The sequence below is a fragment of the Delphinapterus leucas genome, chromosome 18 (assembly GCF_059928025.1).
Source record: "Delphinapterus leucas isolate spDelLeu-1000000601 "Yukka" chromosome 18, BTC_Dleu_Yukka2, whole genome shotgun sequence".
NCBI classification, from domain to species: Eukaryota; Metazoa; Chordata; class Mammalia; order Artiodactyla; family Monodontidae; genus Delphinapterus; species Delphinapterus leucas.
The window spans coordinates 60,864,307-60,888,731 of NC_143146.1; the positions used below are offsets into that span (position 1 = coordinate 60,864,307).

A 24,425-nucleotide genomic window follows, 5' to 3' on the forward strand; every position below is an offset into this window, starting at 1 on the left:
TCTCTTTGTCATAAGTATTTTGTGAATACTTTGTAGACATCTTGTTCCTCATCAAAGTTTCACCCACTAATTTTAACACCCATTGGTAATTCTTGCCTGAATCAGTTATTCAGTAATCATGATTAATGGTTGCCAAGTGGTGATTTTTTTAATTTTATCATTCCTTCTACATTTATTAATTTGCATTATACTATAAGGAAAAGCTTTCTTTTCTCATTTATTTATATCAGTATGAACTCATGGATTCCTTTTTACTGAGTGGGTTATATTTTGTTGCTATGGCTATCAGTTATGAGGTTCAAATTGTCTTAGATTTGGGAGCCCTTGTCAGGCTGACTTCTGAATTTTTTTGACATGTCCCCACCCCATCATTCTTTGAGCCCACCCTTTCTGGAACACGGTATTTCATTCTCATCTTGTACTTTCTCTTCGTCAACCTTGATATTGGCCATTTCTCAAAGCACCTGGGTCCTTTAAGTGGACAATGGTATTTAGAAGTCAAGATCTGGGTACTAAGTATACTTAATGCTATATAAGGGTATTGCTACTCCTGGGCATCCTCTCAGTGGACAAGGCTAAGAACTAGATGTATGTATGTTTGTCTTGTCTGTGTGTGTGTATACACACACACATGCACAATTTACATGCACAAACACATTTATATTCTTATTTCTAGAATATCTATTTTTAAAAATCATGAGTTCATGCACAATTTACATGCACAAACACATTTATATTCTTATTTAAAAATCATGAGTTCACACCAAAAACCTCCATTTAATCTAGTGCCATGGGTTAATTCTAATTTTCTCCCTTTCCTTATTTCTAACTCCCATCATCATCAGTGAGAAACTTTGCCCCACATATGTTCACAATATTTACTTATTGGATGAAACTCCTCCTCTTTCCTTTATATCCTTCCCTAGAGTCCTATTCAGGGTGCTCAAGTTTCTACTAGGCAGATGCTGCTGCTTCCACCCAACCTACCTCATGTCATTCTTGCTTGCTTGAGGCCTGGAGACTCTACGTCTTGCTCACTTGAAGCAGTAGCAAGCTTTGAAAATTCTTCTATGGAGACTCCTGAAAATTCTGTATCTTTCCTAGTATTTCATCCATTCTAGGATATATTTTAGCTCTGACTTGGTTGGTGATATGCATTGCTATTTCTTGGCAGACAGTGCTTGAATTAGCTAATATACCAGTTACTATAAGCCAGCCTACATTTTTATGCAGAGGTTTTCCCCAGACTGTAACAGGATGCTTATTAGTTGATAAATTCAACATTTGAATTTTCCTACCATTGCTTGTTTAAACAACTTATTTCAAATAAATGATAAAAGCCATCGTAAATTGTTTTCACTATTAAAAAGCAAAAGATAACTTTTATTACTCCTTGAGAACCTATGAAAGAAAATTTTAATGATAATGGGAAGAAATTTGATTATGCAGTGCATAGTGATTATATTTGTCATGCTTTATTTTGTATATTAGCTTCATTTTTAAAACTTCTGATAACACTGGGTCATTTTAATTTTCAAATACAGTTTTTATTATTGACAAGATTTATAAAATACCTAAGAAGTATTATGTACATTTATTCTAGTTTTCCTCTTATGGTGTTGGATTGCATTTTTGCTTTAGGTAATGATTATCATACCAGCAGATCTTCAAAAGAGAAGTTGTTAATGTCTTTTTAATCTGCTAAATTTATTTAAAAATTCTGGGGGTAAGGCCTAGCAATCTGTATTTTAGTAGGCTCTTCAAGTGATTCTGATGCTTGGGAAAATTTGAGAACCACTGATCTAGAGGAGGGAAAAAAATATTAGGAAATAGAAAATGGTGACTGTATGAAGTTTTCTAGAAGCTCAAACATTTATTTTGAATCTGCCATGTACTGGGTGCCAGCTGAGGTGGGGTTGAATCATTAAATCCTACTTCTATTGTTTGAGTCTTCCTTTCTAGCTTGACATTTGCAGTCTCCTCTTTCAAGCAAACATATCAAAGTAAAATCTTAACACTCTAAAAGAAATCATAGAATACTAAGCAAAAGCAATAAAAATATTATAATGCAGGAAGTAGTGACTAAATAGTATATTATTGTTTGTAAAGAAACAATAAGGATACGATTAACATAAAATTCTAATTTGAGCAAGTTTACCAAATGCCAGAGTTCTAGGTTGTACAGTAAGGACAATCCTAGGACACTCAAAATACTAAAACAAAATTAGAACAACAAAAAAATTTAAAGGACAAAAGAAAAATGAAAATAAAACTTTAAAGCGTAAGAGAGCAATGAGAATTCTTAAAATCATTTCAAATTCAGAGTGATAAACAACTGAACAATGCTAATTCCATCCAGTGGTTCACTTGGAAGCTGGGCTAGGACCTAGTGTCCAGATTTTAAAGAAAGAGTTAAAACCTTCAGAGACTAGTGGCCAGTCCCTATGACTCTGGGCCACTAGAAAACTAATGCCTTATTTCCTGAAAAATATGTTTTCAAGTAGCAAGGCTTCTAAAAGTCAGGGTCTGAGTACCTTGAGCTGAGAACCCTTAGATACCTTTACTTCAGCTTGTTACTTGTTTTTGAGGCCTTCTCACAGGTGAAGAGAAATCAAAACAGTATCTGGGTCCATCAATTTCACTTATCTTCCATCCTTGAAATTTGCTCATACATCAGCATCTATGACAGTACAGAGTCACGTTCCCTCTTCTTTCTCATCTTGTCTGTTGTCATTTTATGACGTCTCCCTTTCTCCTCTTCCCTATCTAAGTGTGGCCCAAGTTTAGTCCTTAGTTCTACCTGGAATATCCCTTTCTGCCTTGGATATATCATCTCTTTGCCTTATGTGAGCTGTCATTTCTGTCCTAAAGAGTACTAAATCTCCAAACCTGTTCTGTATCACTTTCAAGCTAATTGCTCACCTTCTAATCCAAGTTATATTTTATACCTAATCTGTCTGAAACACAGCTTTGCCTCCAAAATATAATTTCCTTAATTTGCTATAAGGTTCTTTATATTCCAACCCATTCAGTTTTTTAACTGCACTGCCTTTCACTTCTTACTTGAACTGGCTCCCTCACCACACTGAATACTCATCCTTCCCCGAGCAGAGCTCACTATTTATTATTCCCTTCTGCTCCTGTACTCACATCTTTCTATTCTCTCTTATCCAATCTTCCCCTTTTCACTGCTGTTGTCTGTGAAAACCCAGTTATCACTTTCATTTGCTTTTTCAGAGCCCTTCTGGACCATTTTAGGCCATAGTAATCTTTCTTCTGTTGCCTAATTCTTTTGATATGCATATTGCCTGTCTGCATAGAATCTGCACAAAGATTCTAAACTCTGAAGGTAAAAAGTGCACCACACCTAGAGTTATTAGCACAGTGCTCCCCCTGTGGTGGACACTAAATGAATGCTTTGATTATTCGTAAAATTTGGGGGAAAATACGGTTTTATACCTTACTGGTTAACTGAAGTAAAAGGCAGTGCTGACATATATAGCTTTAAAAACATAATTAGTGGACCTTATGGTTTTTATGGAGTCTGCTTTTACTTTAAAAGCTTCCTCAGACTTCCCTGGCGGTCCAGTGGTTAAGATTCTGCCTTCCAGTGTGGGGGGCGCGGGTTTGATCCCTGGTTGGGGAACTAAGAGCCCGCATGCGGCATGGTGCAGCCAAAGATTTTAATAAGTATATAATTTAAAAATAAGAGCTTCCTCTGGAGGGGGCACTGTAGGGGTAGGGGACTAAGAGGTACAAACTACTAGGTATAAAAAAATAAGTATAAAGACATACTGTACAACGCTGCCATATTTAAAATGGATAACCAACAAGGACCTACTGTATAGCACAGGGAACTCTGCTCAACGTTATGTGGCAGACTGGATAGGAGGGGAGTTTGGGGGAGAATGGATACGTGTGTGTGTGTGTGTATATATATATATATATATATATATATATATATATATGGCTGAGTCGCTTTGCTGTGCACCTGAAACTATCACAACATTGTTAATTGGCTAAACTCCAATATAAAATTAAAAGTTTTTAAAAAAAAAAAAGACATTGGGACATTGGGACTTCCCTGGTGGTGCAGCGGTTAAGAATCCACCTGCCAATGCAGAGGACACGGATTCGAGCCCTGGTCCAGGAAGATCCCACATGCCGCAGAGCAACTAAGCCCGTGCGCCGTAACTACTGAGCCTGTGCTCTATAGCCCGTGAGCCACAACTGCTGAACCCGTGTGCCACAACTACTGAAGCCTGCACACCTAGAGCCTGTGCTCCGCAACAAAGAAAAGCCACCACAATGAGAAGCCCGTGCACCGCAAGAAAGAGCAGCCCCCATTTGCCGCAACTAGAGAAAGCCCGTGTGCAGCAACGAGGACCCAACACAGCCATAAATAAATAAATAAGTTTCTTTTTTTAAAAAGACATTGTACAATACAGGGAATATAGAAAATATTTTATAATAACTATAAATGGAGTATAACCTTAAAAAATTGTGAATCACTATACTGTACACCCTGTAACTTATACATCAACTATACTTGTTTTTTAAAAAAATCTTCCTCTAGTTGTGAGGTTTAAGTAAACACTGTGTACTATGTTGAAAGTGTTTTGACCCCCTTTGAAGTCTAATTTGTAAAGCAGCAGAGTGAGAAAACATCCTGAAATTCTATCTGAATATGTGGGAGAACTGATGAGGAAGCCTGAGCAAAACTGAACTGCACTAAATTTTACTGAGTTCTCATGGGTTGCATGAGTTATTTGGGGTAATAGATTTTATTTAGATCCTCGTCTGTAGTGTCACGTCATAGTGGTCGCCACCTATGGCTCATCCATTCTGCCAGTAATTATTGAGCATCTGCTCTATGATAAGCGCTCTTCTAAACAATAAGAATTCAACAGTGATCAAAACAGCTAATATCCTAGTGGAAGGAATAGACGACAAACAAGCAAACAAACATTAGATAGTGATAAGTGCTATGCAAGTTAACTAAAATAGGGTGAGTTGACAGAATGACTGGGTAGTCGAGGAAGTCTTTTTGGAAATGACATTTAAACAGATCTGAATAACAAGAAGGAGGTGGCATGTCAAGATTAAAAAGAACATTCCAGGCAAAGGAAATAACTGCTAACGTAAAAGACTCGAACCTTTCGAGTGGAGGTAGTCAGGGGTGGAATCACATAGGGCTTTGTAGATAAGAATTTAGATTTTATTCTGGTAAAATGAGAAGCCATGAAGCTGAGAAGTGATAAAGTCCCTCTGGCTGCCATGTAGAGAATAGATGAGGTTAAGGAAAGGAATGGAAGCTGAGAAACTAATTAGTAGTATGTTACAGTCATTCAGCAAACATCAAATAAAGGAGGCTTTAACTAAGGTTGTGGTAGGTATAGAAAACAGAGAAGTGGAGGTAGAGTACAGGATTTACTAATAGATTTGACAAATAGGTTTAGAGAAAGGATCAAAGATCCTTCTAGATTTTTGGCTTGAGTAACTAGGTAAATGGTAGTAGTGCTTATTACTGATGGGGAAGAACAGAGATGGAGCAGGTTTGGAGAAAAAATCATATCAAGTTTGATACTGGACTTGAGGAACTTTAAGTTCAGTAGAAGAGATAGGTAAAAATATAAACATAGGGCTTTCCTGGTGGCTCAGTGGTTAAGAATCCGCCTGCCAATGCAGGGGACACAGGTTCGAGCCCTGCTCTGGGAAGATCCCACATGCCGCGGAGAAGCTAAGTCCATGTGCCACAACTACTGAGCCTGCGCTCTAGAGCCCGTGAGCCACAGCTACTGAGCCCAGGTGCCACAGCTGCTGAGCCCGTGTGCTCTGAGCCTGTGCTCTTCAACAAGAGAAGCCACCGCAATGAGAAGCCTGCACACCTCAACGAAGTGTAGCCCCCGCTCGCTGCAACTAGAGAAAGCCCATGCGCAGCAACCAAGACCCAATGCGATCAAAAATAAGTAAAATAAATAAAAATTTTAAAATATATATGTAATTAAATTTCTGAAGTGAAAAATATAATTATATTGAATAAGTATAAATTATTATAAATATGAATTATATTCATTGTTGCACAACTTAGCTTGAAAAAATGAACTTTTTTTATAAATGAAATGAACATTTATTTATCTCACAGTTTCTGTGGGTCAGGAATTCAGGACAAGCCTGGCTGGATGGTTCTGATGCAGGGTTTGTATGAGGTTGCAGTCAAGATGTCATCTGGGGCTACAGTCCTCTGAAGGCTTGACTGTGGCTGGAGGATGTGCTTTCAAGTTCACTCAAGTGAACTTTTTGCCAGGAGTCCTCAGCTCCTTGCTGTCTCTTGGTCAGAGGTTTTAGTTCCTCACCACATGGGCTTCCCATAGGGAAGCTACACATACCATCATTTCTATATTGTTTGTCAGAAGCAAGTCATTAAGTACAGTTCAAAGGGAAGAGGAATTAACCTTTATCTTTTAAAGAGAGGAAATTCAGAGAATTTGTGGGCATTTTTTTAAACCCCTGAAGAATAATAAAAGAATAAGTTAAAGCAAGCCTAAAGCCCATCAAGTATCACCAGATTATAGCTTGTTCCAGTGATGACTCTTGTTTAGTATCAAAATGTTAGACTTATACTTGTATTTTCAAGACTGATTCTAAAAGGGGATTATTTTATACCTGAATTTTCTTCATATATGCTAAGTCCCTTTTTTTTGTTTTTATTTATTTTTTAAATTGGGGTATAGTTGTTTTACAATATTGTGTTAGTTTCTACTGTACAGCAAATTGGTGTTCCCTGTGCTATACAGCAGGTTCTCATTAGTTATCTATTTTATACATATTAGTGTATATAGAGACGTAGATGGATCCCTTTTTGTTTTTAATGCTGAGTCCCTTTTGAAGACAAGCAATTCTCACATAAATCATTTGACTGAGCCTAGTTGTCTCTCATCACTTTTGTTCGTTAAGCCAATATCATTAGGTATCAAACATTAATTATTTTACGTCTTTGTGTTCTCATCATAGGTTATTGCTTATAACTCAGAAGGTAAAAGTAATCCAAGTGAAGTAGTTGACTTTACTACATGCCCTGATAAACCGGGAGTACCTGTAAAGCCCTCAGTTAAAGGAAAGATACATTCACATAGTTTTAAAATAACTTGGGGTAAGATATTATGCATACTTGTATATCATTACTTTTATATTTGATTAAAATGATTTGAATATTTAGATCATTTTTAAGATACCTGAATAAATTTGTTAGCTCAAGTAAGTTCAGTAAGAAATGTGAGACTCATTTACTGTTTGAGGATGGCTTTGTAGTCACACATACTAAGTTCAGATTTGATGGAGGAAGAACTCGGGGTCCACTGCAGAACTTTGAGCAGGGGCAGTAGCAATGTGTGAAATGAAAGATTACTGAACTTGTAGCTACAGTTTCTTGTCATCCTGGTTTTCACGAGAAATTAAAATCACTTATTCATTTAAAACAAAAATTAATTGAGCACCTGCTTATGTACTACCTTATGCAAAAACGAGAGTAAATGAGATGCTGGAGTTAACTTTTTTAAAAAATCATTGCAGGTGATTCTTCTTTCTTTTAGAGCAATCCTGAGTTTGGTATTCTGTCAATTATGAGTTTATGTGATTTTTTTAATTGTATATACTCTGCCTAATAACACTTTTGCTTCTTTGGATAGACCCACCAAAAGACAATGGAGGGGCAGCCATCAATAAATATGTAGTAGAGATGGCAGAAGGTTCTAATGGTAAGAATATCTATTAAAAATTGATATTTATACCAGTCTACCTTTACTCTTCATGATTTTAAATTTTGTATAATCTTTTTTTTCCTCTTGATTTTTTCCTTTGTTTGTAGCATTTAAGATTTTGTCTATTATGACCCACTTTAAGCTGTAATCTCCAGAAATACAGTGACTCAAATGCAAGACTGCTGTATAGCTATATTATTATTTTTTTCCCTCCTTTGTTTGCACTACTCAGTTCCAGTATACCTAAAGTCTTCTGAAGGTTAGCTTACTCAGTTAGATTTATACCCAGATGTATCAGAAAAACCATCTTCTAAATTTTAACTTACATTATACTAGTTTTAGTAATAAATTCTTTGCCTAGTAAAATTTATTCTTGAATCACACATTTAACAATCTTTATTTCTATCAAATGGCCTATTTCCTTGCAAAAAATAAGGATGTCTTTTAATTAAGACTAAACTTCCTATGGTATTGGTTCTTTCTATTCTTTGTGTGTTATAATGTTATTACCGGCCCAGTAAACACATTTAAAATGTTTAATTAAAAGTAAATTATCAATCTAAGCCAAAGTCTGTACAGAGTTACAGAGATATTTCACTTCAACAAAGCCATGCAAATTTGTCTAGGAAGCTGCACACATAAAGAAAATTAGATCATTTCCAGGAAACTCAAAACAGGCTTAAATTGTTTCTGACAGATTACATAAACACTTACCTAGTGAAGCTAGGATACCTGCTGTGTCTGTGATACCAAAATGTTAAACATTACCTGGTAGCTGATTGAACATAATTCTTCACCTTACAGGAAACAAGTGGGATATGATATACAGTGGAGCTACTAGGGAACATCTTTGCGATCGACTGAATCCAGGCTGTTTCTATCGTTTTCGAGTTTACTGCATCAGTGATGGAGGACAGAGTGCGGTAATACTTACATGCAGATTTTTTTTTCCAAGTTTGGTCAAATGAGATGAGATCATCAGATGCCACCTCAATTATTGAAATAAATCATAAATGTATAACGCAGGTGGTTAAATTTATAGTGACCAGACTATTCTAATACATATAGTACTTAGCTTATGGTCAAAATTCAGTGAATATCTATTGTCTGGTTGCTGTTTAGCTTTGGGAGAATATATGAAAACATTGCAGACAATTTTATAAAGATAAATTTTAGGATGATGCTCAATAATAACCCTACCTAACAAAAATAGAAACAAAATAATCGTAGGCTTATTTAGTGTACCGTAAATTATGTGTATCAGGACAAACCATAAAATACCATTTACTGTTTAAATACAAATTCTAAATATCCACTTATTTCAGGAAAGTTTTGCAATTATTTCACTTATTAGAGACCCCAAAACCAAAATGGACTTATATGTGCCATTGATTATATATGAGACATTTGTAATGTTCTGGAGAAGTATGTTTTTTAATAGAAGTGATTTTTTTGTTTTTTAATGAATTCAACCAAGAATGTTTCTTGGAGCATTCATAATTGTTATTATTTTTCAAATGGGATTTAATGCAATGAAAGTAGGGTTTTTTAATGAATTATAAGCATTTTGTTGAAAATGAGAGAGTACTGTGAAACTGAGTTGCAAGTCCTGCCCAACAGGCTTTGGATCCAGTTGCTTCATTTTCTTTAATAAGAAAATCTTCCTAGATTTAAAATAAATGCAAACCCCCACTCCCCTCCCCCCACCAAAAAAAAACACCTATCTTTCTAATATAGCATCTATAGTATTCTTATATGAATGCCTTTCTGAATAAGGTGATGACCAAATATTTTATTTATGTTTGGAATAAGTTTAAGTGTAAACCTTAATACAGTGCAGATAATAAATATGGCACTGAGTTTGTGTCAGTGTTTTTAAGAGAAAGTTTTTTAAAATAAAACTAAAAGATTTTTTTTAATAGCATAGAAATTAAAAGTAATACCAAATACCTGGAAAGATGCCAAATACCTGGGAAAACTTACCTGATTTTTAAATTATTTTTAGGGTGAAAGAAAGAAGGAAAGATTTTTTTTTAGTAATAAATAATGTTTAGGTTAAAAATACAGTCAGGTGGACAAAATAGTCTAAACCTCCTGAAAACACAGCAGAGAGCATTTACAGAATGTTAAAACATCCTTTTTTAGAAGAGGTTTGTAGAGCCATTTGGACATGATCAAAAATAATGTCCATTAGGTTATATGGAGGGGGTTTTTTGTTTTTTTAATTATGGAAAGAAGAGGGTTTTTTTGGGGCGGGGGGGGTTCTGGTAACTTTCTTTGTATCTAGTAGTCACATAATACATGTCTATTTTATTTGCCTGTATAAAATTTGAGTTTTAATGATTTAATTGGGTTTGATTTTATTCAGAACTTTATTCCTTTTCTGTTGACAGTCAAGTACAGTTTCAAATTTTTGGTGCAATCTTTGTGTTTGTCTTATTTTCCTCTAACAAAAGCAGTCTGATTATTTGGCTTGGGGCATTTTCGTTTTGTTTTTGCTTTTGTTTTGGCAGGTATCTGAATCTTTACTTGTGCAGACTCCAGCTGTGCCTCCTGGCCCATGCCTCCCTCCCAGATTACAGGGTAGACCCAAAGCAAAAGAAATACAGTTACGATGGGGTAATTTTCACTTTGGTAATAAATTATAATTAAGTTAGTATTAAATATATTCCTCTTGCTAAATTGCATGAATCTTTCCACCTTTAGGACCCCCTTTGGTCAATGGTGGATCACCCATTTCTTGCTATGGTGTGGAAATGTCTCCTGTAGAAAGAGATGAACCCAGAGAAGTTTACCAAGGTTCTGAAGTGGAATGTACAGTGAGCAGCCTTCTTCCTGGAAAGACTTACAGCTTCAGACTGCGTGCAGCTAACAAAATGGGGGTACGAAGACGGAGCTGACTGAATTATAATCACAGTGGTATTTCATATAACATACGTCATTGTACCCATTATTTGACCATTTTGCTTTCAACATGCAACTCCAAATTTTACAATTTTTAATAAGCCTCTGTTGATAAATAAGAGAGAAGTCAGTGTATACCATAACTTAATTGTTATAGAATCTCAGTATTTTCAAACCCCACTTACACTGTGTGACACTTTGGACTTTAGCTAAGCTAAAGCTTGCCTTTCAGGCAGTGCTAATAGGGTTTACTTTGTGAAAAGAGTAGAAACATGATCATAAGATGAAATACTTTAGAGTTATTAAGTGTTTTGAGGCTGGTTAAATGCAGCATTTACTTTCAGTTTGCAACTAGTTGTGATTCATTTTTTGCCTAAAGGAGAAAACTTACATTCTAAGCATTCTGGTTTTGTGTGGGTTTATTTAAAAAAATATTATGTATGTACAACTCCATACAATGGACAAAACAGGTGATGTCTCCATTTTACTGCTGAGGAAGCTGGGGCTCAGAAAAGCTAATAGCTGCCCCAGCAGTCACACAGACGAAGAAGTGGTGGAGGCCAGCCACTTCCTCAGACCCCAGAGCCAGCGCCCTTTCCACCCAACTGTGACACCTACCGTCCCTCTGAATTAAAACTTCTCTAAGGACAAAGCAGTGATTTCTTACTTTAACTGAGTTAGCACTGTGTTTCTTTAAACTACAGTATAAAATTTCATAAACTGACAAGTCTCTCCCCATTATTTCAGATTTTAGTAAACTGTGCTGTTTTATGTCTCATTCTCCAACTGAGTTCATTATATCTGTAAACTTACTTTTAAATTTCTTACATGTCAGTTTTATATACTTGGTTGGTATTCCTTGCGTACGTCATTCCTTCCTTTCTGAAGTCATGATCTTGTCAGCCCCTCAAGGCTGCAGTACACTGGGATTAACATCTTTAGTGCTAGTGTCTTTAACCTATATTTTCAGGTTTGTGATAACCTGTCAAAATCATCTTAAGTAAATATTCTCTGTATTTCCAGAGAATTTAATTTTTACACCCTACTAAAGCTATTCTAAATTTTAAGATATAATTTATGCCCATCACCTCTCATGCCTTTAATTGGTATCCATTTCTTCACCCTTCACAGAATTTTTTCTTATTTATTTAACCAACCCAATTGCTGAATGCCCCGCCCTTTTTACAAAAACCAATTCATGAATAGGGGCAAGTGAAGAAACTACAGTAAATGAAGCTTTAAAACACCCCACATATTACTTCCATGATCATTAATTAAATCTTTACTTTCTGTGATTTCTTTTAGAATTTTATGTCCAGTTAGTCTTAAAGGAAAGGGATGATGAATTTGATTTTTTGTGAATATTTATGGAGAGCTGTGCAGTTGGTAGGTGAAAAATGAAAACACTAGTTAATATTTGTTTTTCTAGTTTGGACCATTTTCAGAAAAATGTGATATTACTACAGCCCCTGGACCACCAGATCAGTGCAAGCCCCCTCAAGTTACATGGAGATCTGCAACTTGTGCACAAGTGAATTGGGAGGTATTGTAATTTCCTTGACTTATATTTAAGTGATTAAAACAGTTTATATAAAAGAATAAAGACACTGTGCATTCATCTCCATAAATTATACAAAGAGTAAGTCCTAGTTAAATTCACTTGGTAAAAAGTCAATTCTTTTTTCTCTTTGAAGCATTTAAATAAGGTATATTTACATTACTAGTATTTAGATTCTTGTTCGTGATGTGCTTTGTATTTTATCAAAGGCTTTGTCTCGGTACTGAGATATTTAGCCACGGTGAGCTTAATGTTCAGAGCAAACATTCATAGGAATTACTATAATATTATGTTTATTATCTCTAGTATATTTATTGCATCTAGTAATAATCAATAATGATAATTACATTTTCATTTTCCTTTGAAATTTAACAAAGAAAATGTCCTTGTACGATTTAACATTTATATTACTTAACAGAATTGTTTTGAAGTATATTTACATTAAAGTGCTCTTTCTAAAGTGATTCAGTGATATTTCTACTTCTAATTGAAAACAAAGTTATACTTTTTGACAAATCTTAAATTCAGGTGGCCTTAATGAATAAAAATGTAATATTGAACAGTTTAAATTCTGTTAAACATTTTTTAAAAATCCAAAAACAATTCAGTTTTTTATATGCTCAGGTAAAGAACATTTTTGCCCAAAAGCTATTTAATCATGTCAGGACTTAAGACCTTTATCCTCTTCTTAATTTAAAGGTCCCTTTGAGTAATGGAACTGATGTCACTGAATATCGATTGGAGTGGGGAGGAGTTGAAGGAAGTATGCAGATATGTTACTGTGGGCCCGGTCTCAGTTATGAATTAAAAGGACTTTCACCAGCAACTACCTATTATTGCAGAGTCCAGGTAAAGGTGGTCAGGGCCTTGTCACTCTATCCAGAGTTTTGCGTCTTGTGAGCATTTTCATGATCGCGTCTTTACCTTTTGGGCTCTGTTAATTTGTAGGCTCTGAGTATTGTGGGTGCAGGCCCTTTCAGTGAAGTAGTAGCCTGTGTGACTCCACCATCAGTTCCTGGTATTGTGACTTGTCTTCAAGAAGTAAGTGATGATGATATAGAAAATCCCAATTATTCACCGTCTACATGCCTTGCAGTAAGCTGGGAAAAGCCTTGTGATCACGGTTCAGAAATCCTTGCCTACAGCATAGACTTTGGAGATAAACAGCCCTTGACTGTGGGAAAGGTTACAAGCTACATTCTAGACAATTTGCAACCAGATACAACATACAGGTACACAGTAAAAACTATGTTAATTTTTGCCTAGACCAGAGGGACACTTTAAATAGAATAATCATAAACTAAACTTTTTCTTTTCTTTTTTTTAATATGGCACTTAGAATACGAATTCAAGCCTTGAATAGCCTTGGAGCTGGTCCTTTCAGCCACATGATAAAATTAAAAACTAAACCCCTCCCTCCTGATCCACCTCGTCTGGAATGTGTTGCCTTCAGCCACCAGAACCTTAAACTGAAGTGGGGAGAAGGAACCCCAAAGACATTGTCGACAGATTCTGTTCAGTACCACCTTCAGATGGAGGATAAGAATGGAAGGTAGGTGTTTCTAATTGCTTCTTTATATAGTTTCTCAGGTCTTAAGTACATAAATTTTTTTAACAATAGAAATAAAGTTTTAAAAAACAGAGTTAGAGTCTCATAAATAATTTTTAAGGTATGCCATTTTTGAAACATCAGAAGACATAATGAAGATTTTCTGTTTATAATTGGGAGGGTGATGCAAGAGAGAAAAAATTAGGGGAACTATTATTTGGCTCTCATCTCTAACCCATTTCCTCTCTTCAAGCTAGTAAAAGAAACGTAATCTGTGCTGGAAAATAATCTCTTCAGTGCTTATTTCCAGCAAGAGACAGTTTTTACAGTAAATCATTGATTGGCTTAAGGCCTTTGAGATCCTTGAAGGCAGGGATTATATCTCACCCTCCTCCACACCGTCACAGGGCCTGCACACTAAGTGAATGCAGTAGTTTACTTCCTCACCATCAGATCTTAGACTCTCTGAATAAATAGTCCAGTCCCCTGGCTACTCAGGTTCTTCTCTGTGCTACCATCCTTTACAGTCTCGTTACATCCATGCCATATTTTACCCCACTAAATCATGCATTTGAATTATAGTGTTACTCAAAATAATTGTGGCGTAAATTATTCAAATTCCAGTCTGGGGTAATTTATTGATATTATATCCAAAATAAACAATGCCATATATCTTTCACAGCCGTTACTCTAATCTCTTAAGAATTTGGTGGGTTTTTTTGTTGGTTTTTCTTTTTTATTTGTTTGCTTTTTCACCCAATTTATTAGAAATAATTTGTATGTCTGATAGATTCAGAGTATCAGGGACAGTATATCCCAAGATTACTTTGTTTTTTTGTGTTGGGTTTGTATCTTAGCCAAGTATTCAATAATGGAATATTCAAGGTACTTGTATATAAGTACTCTCTATCAGAAGTACTTACACATTTAAAATAGCATACAGAATTAAACATACTGTATCAACAGTAAGAGCATTACACAGAGCAAATAGTATTGATCATTTCCTGAAATCTGTGCGTCTATGAATGTTCGCCTTTGTTCTTGGCAGAATTTTATGTACTGTTTGTAGCCTTATCTCTGGAAGGAAATTCTTTGCCTTGCCACAGGTTTTTGGTATAGCCATTTATCTTTAATATATGTTGTTACTGTTAGGTTAATTAATTCTTTATTTTTTATCCCCTTTCTAGCATTTACATTTGGGGTAGTGCAAGAAGGTTTACTGGAAACAGGTTTAATTGGTGTTTGGTTGAAAGATAATAGAACAAAGATTCTATTAAGTATAGATTATATTAGTTTATATTCTTATTTTAGAATTTTAGCCATAATTAATATTTAGCTAGCATCTAGAGAATTGTTGTAGGGTATGGGGTATGGTCTTTGGCTGTGGAAAATAAATAAATTAAAACGTTTTATGATACTGTAAATTTACCATATAAACTTAATGCACTAAATCAATTTAATATCTTTAGTTACTTTCTTTTGACTTTTCATAACTCTTTACACTTGCTGTGGGATCATGTCAGAATGCTACCTCAGCTGTTCCCCGACCACAGGTTTTATCATCGTTCAGCTTTTTTCGACAGTGGTTTTGCCACTGGTTGTTTTCCTATCATTAAAAAAAAAAAAAAAAAATTGGAGATTCAAAAGGCAAGGCTTATCTAATTACTGCTTCTTGGAAATACTCTTACTAAAGATTATTAAATATTTTTTCATTTTTAATCTAACTACAGTTTTCAGACTGTTAGAACTATGTGAGTATTCATTATTCATTCCTCAGTTTCCAAAAATTTTTTAAGTAGCCAATCAAAACTTTGGGGAACATTCAGCATACGGATAACATATATGATGTTAAACTTTCCATTGAACAGTTCAAGTGGATAATTTATGGGAAATTATATATTATCTCATACTGTTATGTAAATCTTAAGAAAACCTCACCAAATCGATTAAAATTATGCCTGGGAAAGGGAATTCTCTTTTTTATGTGACAAATTGTATGCCTATGACTCTAGTTAGAAATAATTTATATTGAAAATTGTGATGTACTGAGTATCCTTTAAAATGTAAACATTAAAAAACAGCAGTCAGAAACAAAGCTTATACCAGAAGCCTGAAGAGAAAAATTTAGCAATAAATTTTCAGGAAACCATGTCAAATTGGGAAATTTACTAATTCTGTGATTTTCATCATCTGCCGAAAAAACACAGATTTATTGTGTGACAGACCATTCCTGGCATTAAATTCTAGGAGTAACTTGTTACTCCTAGATAATGTCCAAACTGTATTTTCTTTTTAGTGGTTTTTAAACGTTTTTCATAAGGTAGTCAAGGTTTATTTTTCATAGGAGTCATTTCCATTTTAGGTTTATATCCCTGTACAGAGGTCCATGCCATACATACAAAGTACAACGACTTAATGAGTCGACATCTTATAAATTCTGTATTCAAGCTTGTAATGAAGCGGGGGAAGGTCCTCTTTCCCAAGAATATATTTTCACTACTCCAAAATCTGTCCCAGCTGCCCTGAAAGGTAAGTTATACATCCTCAAGTTATTTTCTTTAATAATAAATTAAATGCATTTTTCATAAAGTACTTTTGTACTATTAAAATTTATCATCCAGGGGGCTTCCATGGTGGCGCAGTGGTTGAGAGTCCACCTGCTGATGCAGGGGACACGGGTTCGTGCCCCGGTCCGGGAAGGTCCCACATGCCGCGGAGCGGCTGGGCCCGTGAGCCATGGCCGCTGAGCCTGCATGTCTGCAGCCTGTGCTCCGCAACAGGAGAGGCCACAACAGTGAGAGGCCCGTGTACCGCAAAAAAAAAAAAAAAAAATTATCATCCAGGATGTGTCCAACATTTAAATTATAAGAAGGAAATCAGACAAGCCTACCTACTGGGACTTTCACTTAATAATAAAAGCTATTTTATCTGGCATATTGATAATCAGACAAGTGCTGGTTTTTGTCACTGATCTTTTTAATAAACATAAAAGTACTAAACTGAATAGGTAGGCTCATTTTCTAATAGGGTTGTTTGTTGTTTCCACTATTGTTACTTAAAGAAAAAAAAATCACAATTCTGGTTGTTTTGAGTCATTGCTGTTTTCATTCGGATTTCAGGGAGAGAGCCAGGTCATCTGTTTAGCAAAACATAAATAAATACTTAGTTAACTTGAATTTTTAAATCAAATTTACATACACACACACATTTGTGTATATATTAATTTCAGCAGGGTTCTTACTTTAAAATGACCCTGGAAAGTAAAAAATACTAAAATTCCCCACCCTCTGAGGACAAATTACAAAGATTTCTAGTACAGTGTCCTGGATCATATATTTGAATGTATCATTTGTTAAGCAGATCCATAGTTAGCAAGACTGTTCTTTGAATAGTCTTTCTAATAATGCTGATGGATTTCACTGAGTTATTTTTCTGTTCCCTCATCTGGTTTAGTGTCTCTTTACCTTAAGCTGATTTTAACACCTTTGTACCCCACTATTGAGTGAGGCAGTCATATATGTGGTCAGGCAGCTAGGTGTATTTTTCAACTCATTCTCTTAGAAGATTTCTTAAATTATAAAATTTCATGTTCTAGTTATGCTCTTTGAAGTACCATAAAAGATGCTGTAGAACTGCCATTGGCTTTTTTTAGCTCAGGGAAAATAGTACTTATCTTTACAGATCTTTTAATCAGTCTGGCCATTGGAGTGCTTATAGATTATATGGCCTGGAGATGATAAGAGTTAGCCATTGACCGTTTCTCTGAAAATTTCAAAAATTCACTAATATTTATTTCAAGTTTGTAACTATGTTTTAAAGTCTGTTGATTTTGATTGAAACAAGTGTCTGTGTGATGTGCCATGTTAAAAATCAAGTAGAGCAGATTTTATTTATATTTGTTCTCTACAGCCCCCAAAATAGAGAAAGTAAATGGTCACGTTTGTGAAATTACATGGGAGTGTTTACAGCCAATGAAAGGTGATCCAGTTATTTACAGTCTTCAAGTTATGGTGGGAAAAGATTCAGAATTCAAACAGGTATGTGCCAAAATATAATTCTATAGATACACACTTTCACCTTTTTCATTTTTATGTATTTTCACTGCAGGATTTGACTACCTTTATCTTCCTAATTCAAAAACATTTGTTCAGTGCTTACTATGTTCCAAAAAATAGTAACTACACAGTATATCAGGATTCAAAATCTTTTGGGTGTGAACTGCATTTAAACAGAGTATTCGTTCATTTAACAGGTATTTATTGAACTCTGTGCCAGGCACTCAGGATACAAGTGAACAAAAAGTCCTTGCCTCTGTGCAGCTTACATTCTAGTAGAAAAAGAGATTCTAAAAGCAGATAAACACATCAGTATATCATATGTTAGATAGTGATAAGCACAATGGAGAAAAAATAAAACTGGATAAAAGGATTAGGGAGTACTAGGGCGAGGGACAGCTAGTGCTATTTTATATAGGGCCGTCAGGTGACATTTGAACAGAGACCCAAAGGAAGTGAATATGGGGAGAAGAGTGTTTCAAGAAGCAGAAACAGTAGGTGCAAAGGCCCTGAGGCAGGAGCATGCTTGTTAAATTTACTGTACAAGACGAAGGCCACTATGGCTGGGGCAGCATGAGCAAAGGGAAGAATAATAAATGAAGTCAGGGCTTTAATGGTAGGGGGTCTATGAGCGGGCATGGAGATCGTGTAGGGCATTATAGGTCATACTCTGACTTTTACTCCATGTAAAATGAGAAGCCAGTGGAGGATTTTGACCAGAGTAGGCACATGATCAGACACAAGATTATTGTGACCAGAGTAGGATGAGGACAGATGCAGAGACAACATTGAAGAGGCTTTTACAATGTTAGTAATAGTCATAGTTATAATGCAGTGTTGTAAATATGACAATTGACACAGTTATTATGGAAGCCTAGAGGAAGTATCACCTTCCTGGTAAAATTTCAAAGATAGGTTCCTGGTAAACAGTGAATAGCCGATGAAGTGGGCAGCTGTCAGTGTCATTATGACTTTTATAAAGAAGTTTTTATGCAACTCAAAAGCCTTATTTCTGTAAGCATTTCATCTGCTTCTTCCTTTTTGCTGTTACTCTTCTTGATTTTGAGAGCTTTTAAGCTGGGTTGTTTTCATTTTAGTTTCTTATTTTGTATTTTCTCACTATTAAAAAATCATTCATCTGTTTTATTTCACTCTTCTGCTATTATAACTATTAATAATAGACTACCTTTCAATAAGGTATAATTTTTTCCTTTCAATTTTGCTAAATATGGAAGCATAATTTCTTAACCAAAATTACAAAAGGCCCCAAAGAGCTGGATTAAATTTGGCATGTGATTGTTTTTCTTTATTAAGCCATCTGCAAATTGACATGATAATTAGACTTGAATATGATTTACAGATAAGTAGGTTTCCTTCCAAGGAGGAAACAAAATTATATTAAAGAATATGTAATTTCATTACATGTTTAAAGGAAATAGGGACCCCACATTTGAGTAGTATATGAATTTTAATAAACATATCACTACATGAAACAGCAGTGCTAATTCTAATTTAACTTAAAAGCTAAATTAACCTTATCACCAATTTTACCTTTAGATTGTAAGCATACTGTAAAACTTAAAATACTGATTTCCTTAGAACTTCATCATATATATGCTCATCTAAATCTCTTAAATGTTTATAAAATTTTATGATTTATTGTCAAGTTGTATTCCAGAAGTTTAAAGGTCATTTTTTTAAGAGTTCAATCTCATTCATGGGATTTTAATATTTTACTTAAAATTGACTTGCTATTCAACACACATGTATTAAATACTACATATGAAGAATTTGAGGGGGCTACATTATTAATAAGTTACTGTTCTGATTTCAAGAAAGTTGTTTATTAGACGTTAGCAAGCAAGCAGAAATTTCATAATCATGACGTTCTATGTAAGCAAACAAATAAAAGATCATGATAAAGATAAAACATACTTTATTAAAAGGAATGATTTTTTTTCCAGCTGGACTTTGGAATGTTTTCCAAAAGGATTATCATTAAAGGGAGTCTTTTTGGGGAGCTGATGAGCTTAGGAGGAACCATGAACTCTCAAGTATGACTTGAGTAAGGCTCAAGAATGGAGTGTGTACAGTGGGGAAGAGCAGGGGGTATGCTTGTGGGATGAACTGGGAGATTGGGACTGACATATACACTAATATATATAAAATAGATTACTAATAAAAAATAAAGCTAAAAAAAAAGATTGGAGTGTGTAGTGGAGGAGGCCAAGTCTTAGTGGGTCTTCATTCTACAGCAGTAGGAACTGTTGATGTTTTTAAGAAGAGGATTATTATTTATAAGTTGGTGGTTGAGTTTCTAGGCTAGCCTATTAAAAACTATTTAACCTGTAGTGTTGCTGGGTTTGGGGACCTGGAAGCAAATTAGCCTAGCTATTAAAAACTTTAACCTGTAGTGTTGCTGGGTTTGGGGACCTGGAAGCAAATTAGCCTAGCAGCAGCCAGTACTTACGACCCTGGGCCAAACTTAGAAACATATTGATTTCTTTACATTCTTCCCTTGCTTCATACCTACATTCTTCCCTTGCTTCATACCTACATTCTTCCCTTGCTTCATCCCTCTTTGATCAGTCAGTGGCTTTCACCAAACTCTTGCTGCCTTCTTGCTGCTCTGTGCCCTGCTCTGCAGCACCTCCCTGAGGCTTGGCCCCGTTCTCTAAAATTACACTCTTCCTCTTACTCTTGCCTCCCTCTCTCACATACATCATAATTCTCATATACACAGTATAACTGACCTTATTGCCATTAGGAAAAAGACTCTTTCCTTGGGAAAATTCATGTCAAAAGTCGAGTGTCTGCTGGCTCTTTAATCTTCCCAGAAGTGTATACATTTTTTAAAGCAAGTGCTTTTAAACCAAAAGCAGCATTTCAAGTGGTATAACAGGGTGAAGTGAAAATATTGGGGGACAGTAGAACCACCGTCAAAGCAGATAAGCACCATCTGGGAGTCTGTACCTAAGAGAGTTCTTGTGTCCAAGCTCATTAATGTTACAAGTGCCAGAAAAATTAATACAAATTGGCTTATAGGGGCTTCCCTGGTGGCACACTAGTTAAGAATCGGCCTGCCAATGCATGGGACACAGGTTCGAGCCCTGGTCCGGGAAGATCCCACATGCCGCAGAGCAACTAAGCCTGTGCGCCACAACTACTGAGCCCACGTGCCACAACTAATGAAGCCCACGCGCCTAGAGCCCATGCTCCGCAACAAGAGAAGCCACCACAATGAGAGGCCTGCGCACTGCAAGGAAGAGTAGCCCCCACTCGCCACAACTAGAAAAAAGAAAGCCTGCACGCAGCAACAAAGACCCAACGCAGCCAAAAAATTGGCTTATAAAGTATAAATCCTCTTAGGGAGAAGCCTGTAGGTAGGTAGGTTGATCGAGGAGCTTAATGAAGTCATCAGGGACATAGTTTCTCTCAGTGTTCAGTGCCTGCCATGGGGAACTTACACTTCCTTATTCACATTCAGGGAGAAGATAGCACTTGGGTACAAAGTCATCCCTGAAGCAGTGACTGTGCCAGGGCTTAAGCCAGCCAGGGCCCACCTCTGGACTTAAGCCTCGCCAGCTTCTCCTAGTACAGGGGCTGTACTTTGGATACCCCATCCAAAATTAGGGTATTGTTGGCAATGTAGGAGAATGGTTGCTGGGACAGTGGCCTGTTGGATTCTATACAATTTCTTCCGTTCTTAAACTTCTGAACTTGAGATTCTCAAAAACAGTTGTTCTTCAGAGTGGCCTGCAGACCAAATAAATCTGAATGTCTAGGAGTGGAACCCACAATTCTGTTTTTCTTTCGCTGGTTTTGTTTCTTTGTTCTTAAGTTCCAAGTGGTGCTTAAGCACCATAAATTTCAGAATTGCTCTAGAGATAGCCTCATCCACCAGAGGACAGACAGCAGAAACAAGAAGAACTACAGTACTGCAGAGCCTATGGAACAAAAACCACATTCACAGAAAGACAGACGAGATGAAAAGGCAGAGGGCGACATACCACATGAAGGAACATGATAAAACCCCAGTAAAACAACTAAATGAAGTGGAGATAGGCAACCTTCCAGAAAAAGAATTCAGAATAATGATAGTGAAGATGATCCAGGACCTCGGAAAAAGAATGGAGGCAAAGGTCGAGAAGATGCAAGAAATGTTTAGCACACATCTAGAAGAATTAAAGAACAAAGAGGTAGGTGAACAACACAATAACGGAAATGAAAACTACACTAGAAGGAATCAATAGCAGAATAACGGAGGCAGAAGAACAGATAAGTGACCTGGAAGACAGAATGGTGGATTCACTGCCATGGAACAGAATAAAGAAAAAAGAATGAAAAGAAATGAAAACAGCCTAAGAGACCTCTGGGACAACATTAAATGCAACAACATTCGCATTATAGGGGTCCCAGAAGAAGAAGAGAGAGAGAAAGGACCAGAGAAAATATCTGAAGACATTATAGTCGAAAACTTCCCTAACATGGGAAAGGAAATAGCCACCCAAGTCCAGGAAGCGCAGCAAGTCCCATACAGGATAAACCCAAGGAGAAACATGCCGAGACACATAGTAATCAAATTGGCAAAAATTAAAGACAAAAATCACTGAAAGCAGCAAGTGAAAAATGACAAATAACATACAAGGGAACTCCCATAAGGTTAACAGCTGATTTCTCAGCAGAAACTCTACAAGCCAGAAGGGAGTGGCATGATATACTTAAAGTGATGAAAGGGAAGAACCTACAACCAAGATTACTCTACCTGGCAAGGATCTCATTCAGATTCGAGGGAGAAATCAAAAGCTTTACAGACAAGCAAAAGCTAAGAGAATTCAGCACCACCAAACCAGCTCTACAACGAATGCTAAAGGAACTTCTCTAAGTGGGAAACACAAAAGAAGAAAAGGACCTACAAAAACAAACCCAAAACAATTAAGAAAATGGTAATAGGAACATACATATTGATAATTACCTTAAACGTGAATGGATTAAATGCTCCATCCAGAGGACACAGGCTTGCTGAATGGATATAAAAACAAGGCCCATATATATGCTGTCTACAAGAGACCCACTTCAGACCTAGGGACATATTCACACTGAAAGTGAGGGGATGGAAAAAGATATTCCATGCAAATGGAAATCAAAAGAAAGCTGGAGTAGCAAAACTCATATCAGATAAAATAGATTTTAAAATAAAGAATGACACTACATAATGATCAAGATATCAATCCAAGGGGAAGATATAACAATTATAAATATATATGCGCCCAACATAGGATCACCTGAATACATAAGGCAACTGCTAACAGCCGTAAAAGAGGAAATCGACAGTAACACAATAATAGTTGGGGACTTTAACACCTCACTTACACCAATGGACAGATCATCCAAAATGAAAATAAATAAGGAAACACAAGCTTTAAATGATACATTAAACAAGATAGACTTAATTGATATTTATAGGACATTCCATCCAAAAACAGATTACACTTTCTTCTCAAGTGTGCACGGAACATTCTCCAGGATAGGTCACATCTTGGGTCACAGATCAAGCCTCAGTAAATTTAAGAAAATTGAAATCATGTCAAGCATCTTTTCTGACCACAACACTATGAAATTAGAAATCAATTACAGGGGAAAAAAACGTAACACACACACACATATGGAGGCTAAACAGTACGTTACTAAATGACCAAGAGATCACTGAAGAAATCACAGAGAAAATCAAAAAATACCTAGAGACAAATGACAAAACACGACGATCCAAAACCTATGGGATGCAGCAAAAGAAGTTCTAAGAGGGAAATTTATAGCTATACAAGCCTACCTCAAGAAACAAGAAAAATCTCAAATAAACAATCTAAACTTACACCTAAAGGACCTAGAGAAAGAAGAACAAACAAAACTCAAAGTTAGCAGAAGGAAAGAAATCATAAGATCAGAGCAGAAATAAATGAAATAGAAACAAAGAAAACAATAGCAAATATCAATAAAACTAAAAGCTGGTTCTTTGAGAAGATAAACAAAATTGATAAACTATTAGCCAGACTCATCAAGAAAAAGAGGGAGAGGACTCAAATCAATAAAATTAGAAATGGAAAAGGAGAAGTTACAACAAACACTGCAGAAATACAAAGCATCCTGAGAGACTACTACAAGCAACTCTATGCCAACAAAGTGGACAACCTGGAAGAAATGGACAAATTCTTAGAAAGGTATAACCTTCCAAGACTGAACCAGGAAGAAATAGAAAATGAACAGACCAGTCACAAGTAATGAATTGAAACTGTGATTAAAAATCTTCCAACAAACAAAAGTCCAGGCCCAGATGGCTTCACAGGTGAATTCTATCAAACATTCAGAGAAGAGCTAACACCCATCCTTCTCAAACTCTTCCCAAAAATTGCAGAGGGGGGAACACTCCCAGATGCATTCTGTGAGGCCACTGTCACCCTGATACCAAAACCAGACAAAGATACTACAAAAAAAGAAAATTACAGACCAATATCGCTCATGAATATAGATGCAAAAATCCTCAACAAACTGCTAGCAAACAGAATCCAACAACACATTAAAAGGACCATACAGCATGATAA

General features: G+C 35.9%; 1 protein-coding gene across 3 annotated transcripts in view; it reads left to right on the top strand.

Moving 5' to 3' along the window:
- Positions 1-24,425, top strand: part of FNDC3A (fibronectin type III domain containing 3A) — a 156,428-nt gene that overhangs the window by 123,720 nt on the left and 8,283 nt on the right. For 2 of the 3 annotated variants that reach the window (XM_022574821.3, XM_022574824.2), the window contains 11 exons: positions 7,015-7,153; positions 7,689-7,757; positions 8,565-8,683; positions 10,274-10,379; positions 10,467-10,642; positions 12,094-12,207; positions 12,922-13,071; positions 13,171-13,454; positions 13,562-13,774; positions 16,134-16,300; positions 17,681-17,808. In XM_022574821.3, the coding sequence (XP_022430529.2) occupies positions 7,015-7,153; positions 7,689-7,757; positions 8,565-8,683; positions 10,274-10,379; positions 10,467-10,642; positions 12,094-12,207; positions 12,922-13,071; positions 13,171-13,454; positions 13,562-13,774; positions 16,134-16,300; positions 17,681-17,808 (1,665 nt within the window). The remainder of the gene's footprint in view (positions 1-7,014; positions 7,154-7,688; positions 7,758-8,564; positions 8,684-10,273; positions 10,380-10,466; positions 10,643-12,093; positions 12,208-12,921; positions 13,072-13,170; positions 13,455-13,561; positions 13,775-16,133; positions 16,301-17,680; positions 17,809-24,425) is intronic. The other variant, XR_016388700.1, reaches the window with a different exon arrangement.